Raw genomic sequence first — 9,249 nt, 5'->3', positions numbered from 1 at the left:
TACACTACACCTCATTATATATCAATCAAAATCAATCAATCAAAATCAATCAATCAATCAATCAATCAATCAATTTGAAAGCCTTGTTCTTAGTCTTTCACATCCAACCTGGAAAACACTACAGCCAATTCGATTTGTGATTCTGTACCGGCCACCAGGTCCATATTCAGAGTTTATATCTGAATTCTCAGAATTTATATCAAGTTTGGTTCTTAAAACCGATAAAGTTATTATTGTTGGAGATTTTAATATCCATGTGGATGTTGATAATGATTGCCTTAGTGCTGCATTCATCTCCTTGTTGGACTCGATTGGCTTCTGTCAGAGAGTACAGAAACCCACTCACAGCTTTGGCCACACGCTTGATCTTGTTCTTACTTATGTTGACATTGAGCATTTGAACGCCTTCCCACAGAATCCTCTTCTGTCAGACCACAACCTCATAACTTTTGAATTTATACTACCGGAGTGTACTCCGTTAGTCAAAAGTTTCTACACTAGATGTCTAACTGATAGTGCTGTAGCTAAATTTAAAGAAGCGATTCCTTCTGTATTTGATTCGATACCACGCCTCAATATAACAGAGGACTCCTGGTCTAACTTTAGTCCGTCCCAGATTGATCATCTTGTTGACAGTGCCATAGGCTCTCTGAGAATGACACTGGACTCGATAGCCCTCTGAAGAAGAAGACAGTGAGGAAGAGGAGGTTTGCTCCTGGTATAACCCTCAGACCCGCAAACTGAAGCAACGTCACGAAAGCTTGAACGCATATGGCGCTCAACTAATCTCAAGAATCCCGCTTAGTTTGGCGAGATAGTCTTAAAACATATAAGAAGGCCCTCCGTAATGCCAGAGCAGCCTATTACTCATCAGTAATAGAAAAATAAAACAACCCCAGGTTTCTCTTCAGCACTGTAGCCAGGCTGACAGAGAGTCACAGCTCTGTGGAGCCGAGCATTCCTATAAACCTTAGTGGTAATGACTTTATGAACTTCTTTAATGAAAAGATTTTAACTATTAGGACAAGATTAATATTCTTTGCCCATAACCAGTGCCAATCTGTCCTCAAGTGGAATGGCCTTGGAAACCGCTGTATGCCCTGGTGTATATTTGAGGGCTTTTCTCCCCTCAACCCTGTCCAATTATCTTCTACCGTTTCTACTTCCGACACGCCTACCTGTCTCTTGGACCCCATCCCGACGAGGCTGCTTAAAGACGTTTTGCCTTTAATTGGCGGCTCTCTATTAGATATTATCAATGTGTCTCTGCTAACAGGCCACGTACCACACTCCTTCAAAGTGGCTGTTATTAAACCTCTCCTGAAGAAGCCCACTCTGGATCCAGAGGTGTTGGCTAACTACAGACCGATCTCTAACCTCCCTTCCTCTCCAAGATCCTTGAGAAAGTGGTCGCAAATCAGTTGTGCGACTTTCTACATCATAATAGTTTATTTGAGAAATTTCAATCAGGATTTAGAAAACACCATAGCACCGAGACGGCACTGGTGAAAATTACAAATGACCTCTTAATGGCAGCAGATAAAGGACTCCTCTCTGTCCTGGTCTTGTTAGACCTTAGTGCTGCATTCGACACCATTGACCATGACATCCTGTTACAGAGACTGGAGCAGTCGATTGGCATTTCAGGCACGGCACTAATTTGGTTTAAATCCTATTTATCAGATCGATCTCAGTTTGTATTTGTAAACGATGACGCCTCGATAACCACTAACGTTAATCACGGAGTTCCACAAGGTTCTGTGCTTGGACCAATTTTATTTACCTTATACATGCTTCCTTTGGGCAATATTATCAGGAAACACTCCATAAACTTTCATTGTTATGCAGATGATACTCAACTATATTTATCGATAAAACCAGAGGAGAGCAACCAACTCGGTAAAATTCAAGCATCCAATCCAATCCAATCCAATTTATTTATATAGCACATATTAAAAACAGAGGGTTTAACGAAGTGCTTCACAGTAAGCATAGCATAATAATAAAATATAATATTACAGTAGTAGATAAAAGGCATACAAACAAAATAGAGAGAAATCAATACAAAACATAACTCAAACTGACTCGAAAGCGAGGGAAAAGAGGTGGGTCTTCAGGCGGGACTTAAAGGTTTGGAGGGTGGGCGACAATTTGACCTGGGGGGGCAGGTCGTTCCAGAGCCTGGGGGCTACTGCTGAGAAGGCCCGGTCTCCTCTGGTAATTTTCTTAGTTTTAGGGACTACTAGGAGGAGCTGGTCAGCCGATCTCAGACCCCTTGAGGGGGTATACACCTGTATGAGGTCAGAGATGTACTGAGGCCAGCCAGCCATTAAGCGCTTTAAAACAAACAATAAAATCTTAAAATGAACTCTAAAGTGGACAGGAAGCCAATGGAGGAAGACAGGACTGGGGTGATGTGATCGTACTTGCGGTTCCTGTAAGCAACCGAGCCGCAGCGTTTTGCACACGCTGCAGGCGGCCAGCTAAGTCTTGTTTAAGCCGGCATAAAGTGCATTACAGTAATCTAAAGCAGAGAAACAAATGCATGAATTACACGCTCAAAATCAGAAGCGGATAAAACCGGTTTAATTTTGGACAGCAGCCTCAGGTGATAAAAACTGGACTTAACCACAGAGTTTATCTGTTTATCTAATTTAAAAGCACTGTCGATTTTAACGCCCAGATTAGAGACCATGGGTTTTGCATACTGTTGCAGGGAACCCAGGTCAATGGAGGGGACATCGCCATTTGGTCCAAACACAATTACCTCCGTTTTACTCTCATTTATGTTTAAAAAGTTTCGCGCCATCCAGGCCTTTATGTCTTTGAGACAGTCAACCAGGGCGCCAGAGAGCAGGTGCTTCTTTAGGGTATGTATATTTGGGAGTCGTCCGCATAAAGGTGGTAGGAGACGCCATGTTTTCTAAAAATGAGCCCAAGGGGGAGAAGGTATAATGAAAATAAAATGGGCCCTAAAATGGAACCTTGGGGAACTCCACAGGATAGGGGGGCAGAAGATGCGAAGTCACCAAGCCTAACAGAGAAAGATCGCTGGGACAGGTAGGACCTGAACCACTCTAAGGCAGTGCCCCTGATACCCACACAGTGCTCTAGGCGAGAGATAAGGATGGAATGGTCAATCGTATCAAAAGCAGCTGTGAGGTCTAAGAGCATTAAGATAGCAGAGTCACCAGAGTCTGTAGTGACCAGGAGGTCATTGAACACTCTTAGAAGGGCAGACTCAGTACTGTGAAGCGCTTTAAAACCGGATTGAAACATATCGAAAATATTGTGTGCATGTATGAAAGACTGCAGCTGTAAGAGTACGACTTTCTCCAATATCTTTGAAATAAAAGGAAGTTTTAGATGGGTCTGTAGTTAGAGAAGACAGAAGTGTCCAGATTTGTTTTTTTAACAGAGGTACCACAACCGCTTGTTTGAAATAAACTGGCACAGAACCGGACTCTAGGCTGCTATTTATAATAGTATGGACATTAGAACCAATAGTGTCCCATATCTCTTTGAAAAGTCGAGGAGGGACTGGGTCTGTGGGACAAGACGATGGCCTCAATTTAGCCACAATGTCACAGAGAGATGACAACGACACTGGTCCAAACTGTTGGAAGACAGCGCATATGATATCAATGGAGGGGTCGAAAGAAGGTGGTGAGATACTGGCTCTAATAGTGGAGATCTTGTCAATGAAATAGCAGAGGAATTTTTCACATACCTCAGTTGAAGCTTCAATACAAGTGAGTAAAGGAGAGTTTAGCATCGCATCAATGGTTTTAAAAAGAACACGAGGTTTGTTTAAATTACTAGAGATAATCTTAGAAAAGTAACTCATCTTTTCCAACTTTACAATGCTCTGATACTTTCTCCAGCTTTCTTTCAAAATGTCACGAGTTACATGAAGCTTGTCTTTCTTCCACCCACGCCAGCCTGCCGGCATTCACGCCTAGCAGCGCGAGTGACATCATTAAGCCAGGGTTCGGATTTAGGTCTGGGGCGCATGAGTTTCAGGGGAGCAACAATGTCAAGAGCTCCAGTGCAGGAAGAGAGAAAGGCTGAGGTTAATTGCTCAGTGTCCAAGGAGTCAGAGGACATAGTATCAGACTGGGCTAGGTTTAGAAATGCAGGAGAGAAACTAGCAGCAGTGGAAGGTTTCATCATACGGCCGTAACGGACAGGAGCGCACGGTTTAACCGTTTCACAAGCAAGACTCACATCAAATAATACAGGCATATGATCAGAGAAAAAGGCGCCACAAATCTCCAGGTTGAGAACAGGCAAACCATAAGATAAAACAAGATCAAGTGTATGTCCGTGTTCCTGCGTGGGGCCAGACACAGACTGTACAAGATTGAAAGAATCAACAAGGTCTAAAAAGTCCTTTGCCATAGGTTTGTCGGGGCAACACACATGAATATTAAAATCCCCAACAAGCATGTCTTAAAGACATAAAAACATGGATGACCTGCAATTTCTTGATGTTAAACTCAGACAAAACCGAAGTAATTTTAATCGGCCCTGAGCACCTCAGAGATCAATTATCTGGTGATGTGGATTCTGTAGACGGCATTGCCCTGGCATCCAACACCACTGTAAAGAATCTTGGCGTTATCTTTGATCGGGACTTGTCCTTTAACTCCCACGTAAAGCAAATCTCAAGGACTGCATTCTTTCATCTACGTAATATTTCAAAAATCAGGCACATCTTGTCTCAAAAGATGCAGAAAATTGGTTCACGCGTCACATTTCGAGACTGGATTACTGCAACTCCTTATTATCAGGCTGCTCTAATAAGTCTCTTAGGTCCCTCCAGTTGATCCAGAATGCTGCAGCTCGTGTTCTCACTAAAACTAAGAAAAGAGATCACATCACTCCTGCACTAGCTGCTCTGCACTGGCTCCCAGTAAAATCAAGAATCACTTTTAAAATTCTTCTTAACGCACAAAGCCTTGATTGGTGATGCTCCATCATATCTTAAGGAGCTTGTAGTACCATATTGCCCACTAGAGAGCTACGCTCACTAAATGCGGACTACTTGTAGTTCCTAGAGTCTTAAAAGTAGAATGGGAGCCAGAGCCTTTAGTTATCAAGCTCCTCTTTATGGAACCAGCTTCACCTTCAGTCCGGGAGGCAGACACAGTCACCTCGCTTAAGAGTAGACTGAAGACCTTCCTCTTTGACAGAGTTATAGTTAGGGCTGAATCAGGTTCACCTGGTCCAGCCCCTTGATATGCTGCTATAGGCTTATAGCTGCCGGGGACGCTTTAGGATGCACTGAGTACCTATCTCCTCTTTTTCTCTCCTTAAGGATGAATTTTCATCTCTCAATCACACGTTACTAACTCTGCTTTCTCCCGGAGTCCTTAGACTTCACGCCTCATGGGGTCATCGGACCCTATGAGACGACATAGATCCTATCTGCTGATGGATCATCGAGGTCTGGGTCGAGGAATTCCTGCCCTGACTACGCCACTGTCCTGTTGAGACTCCGCCCACTGTTGAGACTCCCCACTCCTCCTCCCCACCGCCATCTGCCTGATGGATCGTGGAGGTCTCCATCGTGGAATATGCCTACTATGAACTATTCATCCACTCTGTCATATTCATTGAATGTATTTTAACTCTAAATCTGTCCTTCTGTACACATTACATCTATTGTTCTGTCCATCCTGGAGAGGGATCCTCCTCTGTTGCTCTCCTCCAGGTTTCTTCCCTTTTTTTCCCCCTGAAGGGTTATTTGGGAGTTTTTCCTGGTCCGATGTGAGGTTTTGGGGCAGGGATGTCTATGTGTACAGATTGTAAAGCACTCCGAGACAAATTTGTAATTTGTGAAATTGGGCTATACAAATAAACTGAATTGAATTGAATTGGTGTGTGAGGGGGGTACACCTAGTGGTGTGTGAGGGGGGTACACCTAGTGGTGTGTGAGGGAGGTACACCTAGTGGTGTGTGAGGGGAGCTACACCTAGTGGTGTGTGAGGGAGGTACACCTAGTGGTGTGTGAGGGAGGTACACCTAGTGGTGTGTGAGGGAGGTACACCTAGTGGTGTGTGAGGGGAGCTACACCTAGTGGTGTGTGAGGGGGTACACCTAGTGGTGTGTGAGGGAGGTACACCTAGTGGTGTGTGAGGGGGGTACACCTAGTGGTGTGTGAGGGAGGTACACCTAGTGGTGTGTGAGGGGGGTACACCTAGTGGTGTGTGAGGGAGGTACACCTAGTGGTGTGTGAGGGGGGTACACCTAGTGGTGTGTGAGGGGGGGTACACCTAGTGGTGTGTGAGGGAGGTACACCTAGTGGTGTGTGAGGGAGGTACACCTAGTGGTGTGTGAGGGGAGCTACACCTAGTGGTGTGTGAGGGGAGCTACACCTAGTGGTGTGTGAGGGAGGTACACCTAGTGGTGTGTGAGGGGGTACACCTAGTGGTGTGTGAGGGGGTACACCTAGTGGTGTGTGAGGGGAGCTACACCTAGTGGTGTGTGAGGGGGCACCTAGTGGTGTGTGAGGGGGGTACACCTAGTGGTGTGTGAGGGGGGTACACCTAGTGGTGTGTGAGGGGGGTACACCTAGTGGTGTGTGAGGGGGGTACACCTAGTGGTGTCACATACAGGGGGGGGGCTGCAGTGACTCACCTGGCCCAGCAGGAGGAGCTGGTCGGCACATTTCTTTGTGTGTTCATAACTGGAGCGCTTGACCTCCTGCAGGTGAACCCGGTCCAGCTGGAACTTCTGTTGAGCAGCAGACACGCGTGTTACATGTGTGTGTGTGTGTGTGTGTGTCTTAAAGATGGGGCTGAGAGGAGACCATGTGATGTCATTGATAATGAACCGGTGACCAGGCAGTGTTGTTGACACTGTGGATCACATGGGGGGCCTAGCAGCCCTAGGGGGGTCTAAGGGGTTCCTGTTTACGCTGGTCTGAACCTGATGACTCCTGTGGGACTCTTGTCATGTGGATCATGTGTCTCCGTGGTCTCAGCTCTTCTTCTGTGGTGCCTCACCTGGAAGTAGGAGCTCTCACACAGGACGTCGTGGCAGATGTCCAGGTGGCTGTGGGCCGGGGGCCGGGCTCCTTCAGCCGGGGCCTCCTCAGAGGACCCGCTCGGCAGGCGAGCCTTGGCAAACGACTGCAGGTAGTGAGACGCCACGGTCCAGAAGTTCAGATCAGACTCGTCTCCAAACAACCTGCGGAGAACCAGGACCAGGACCAGGACCAGGACCAGGACCAGGCATCAGTTCTGCAGTCTGACCTCATCTGGTAGTGGGCTCACTAATGAGGGATCACAGGTCCTTCACTCACTCTTCCACCTCTTGCTTCCCTCAGCATCCTTTCAACATGTCTGAACCGGCACACGGCTGTTGCTAGGTTACCGTGCTGCATTCACAATGGCATGAACACTGGGATGAACCCACATGGACTCACTGTGGTGGTCCCCTGGCTCTAGTGGACCCTCGTGGACTAGGTGGTGGTCCCCTGGCTCTAGTGGACCCTCGTGGACTAGGTGGTGGTGCCCTGGCTCTAGTGGACCCGTGGACTGGTGGTCCCCTGGCTCCAGTGGACCCTCGTGGACTAGGTGGTGGTCCCCTGGCTCTAGTGGACCCTCGTGGACTAGGTGGTGGTCCCCTGGCTCTAGTGGACCCTCGTGGACTAGGTGGTGGTCCCCTGGCTCTAGTGGACCCTCGTGGACTAGATGGTGGTCCCCTGGCTCTAGTGGACCCTCGTGGACTAGATGGTGGTCCCCTGGCTCTAGTGGACCCTCGTGGACTCTAGTGGACCCTAGTGGACTCTAGTGGACCCTCGTGGACTAGGTGTGGTCCCCTGGCTCTAGTGGACTCTAGTGGACCCTCGTGGACTAGGTGGTGGTCCCCTGGCTCTAGTGGACTCTAGTGGACCCTCGTGGACTAGGTGGTGGTCCCCTGGCTCTAGTGGACTCTAGTGGACCCTCGTGGACTAGGTGGTGGTCCCCTGGCTCTAGTGGACTCTAGTGGACCCTCGTGGACTAGGTGGTGGTCCCTGGCTCTAGTGGACTCTAGTGGACCTCGTGGACTAGGTGGTGGTCCCTGGCTCTAGTGGACTCTAGTGGACCTCGTGGACTAGGTGGTGGTCCCTGGCTCTAGTGGACTCTAGTGGACCTCGTGGACTAGGTGGTGGTCCCCTGGCTCTAGTGGACTCTAGTGGACCCTCGTGGACTAGGTGGTGGTCCCCTGGCTCTAGTGGACTCTAGTGGACCCTCGTGGACTAGGTGGTGGTCCCCTGGCTCTAGTGGACTCTAGTGGACCCTCGTGGACTAGGTGGTGGTCCCTGGCTCTAGTGGACTCTAGTGGACCTCGTGGACTAGGTGGTGGTCCCCTGGCTCTAGTGGACTCTAGTGGACCTCGTGGACTAGGTGGTGGTCCCCTGGCTCTAGTGGACTCTAGTGGACCCTCGTGGACTAGGTGGTGGTCCCTGGCTCTAGTGGACTCTAGTGGACCCTCGTGGACTAGGTGGTGGTCCCCTGGCTCTAGTGGACTCTAGTGGACCCTCGTGGACTAGGTGGTGGTCCCCTGGCTCTAGTGGACTCTAGTGGACCCTCGTGGACTAGGTGGTGGTCCCCTGGCTCTAGTGGACTCTAGTGGACCCTCGTGGACTAGGTGGTGGTCCCTGGCTCTAGTGGACTCTAGTGGACCCTCGTGGACTAGGTGGTGGTCCCCTGGCTCTAGTGGACTCTAGTGGACCTCGTGGACTAGGTGGTGGTCCCCTGGCTCTAGTGGACTCTAGTGGACCTCGTGGACTAGGTGGTGGTCCCCTGGCTCTAGTGGACTCTAGTGGACCCTCGTGGACTAGGTGGTGGTCCCCTGGCTCTAGTGGACTCTAGTGGACCTCGTGGACCAGGTGTGGTCCCCTGGCTCTAGTGGACTCTAGTGGACCTCGTGGACTAGGTGGTGGTCCCCTGGCTCTAGTGGACTCTAGTGGACCTCGTGGACTAGGTGGTGGTCCCCTGGCTCTAGTGGACTCTAGTGGACCCTCGTGGACTAGGTGGTGGTCCCCTGGCTCTAGTGGACTCTAGTGGACCCTCGTGGACTAGGTGGTGGTCCCCTGGCTCTAGTGGACTCTAGTGGACCGTGGACTAGGTGGTGGTCCCTGGCTCTAGTGGACTCTAGTGGACCCTCGTGGACTAGGTGGTGGTCCCTGGCTCTAGTGGACTCTAGTGGACCCTCGTGGACTAGGTGGTGGTCCCCTGGCTCTAGTGGACTCTAGTG

The 9,249-nt window shown here is 49.2% G+C and overlaps 1 protein-coding gene across 1 annotated transcript in view; it reads right to left on the bottom strand.

Moving 5' to 3' along the window:
- wdr11 (WD repeat domain 11) overlaps window positions 1-9,249 on the bottom strand; it is a 66,089-nt gene that overhangs the window by 21,772 nt on the left and 35,068 nt on the right. The window contains exons 23-24 of the mRNA XM_056436312.1: window positions 7,011-7,194; window positions 6,643-6,738 (exon numbers count right to left, since the gene is read on the bottom strand). Of these exons, the coding sequence (XP_056292287.1) occupies window positions 6,643-6,738; window positions 7,011-7,194 (280 nt within the window). The remainder of the gene's footprint in view (window positions 1-6,642; window positions 6,739-7,010; window positions 7,195-9,249) is intronic.

The sequence above is a fragment of the Pseudoliparis swirei genome, chromosome 17 (genome assembly GCF_029220125.1).
Source record: "Pseudoliparis swirei isolate HS2019 ecotype Mariana Trench chromosome 17, NWPU_hadal_v1, whole genome shotgun sequence".
Taxonomy (NCBI): Eukaryota; Metazoa; Chordata; class Actinopteri; order Perciformes; family Liparidae; genus Pseudoliparis; species Pseudoliparis swirei.
Note: the sequence above shows the minus strand (reverse complement) of the source record. Positions and strands in the feature narration are given on the sequence as shown.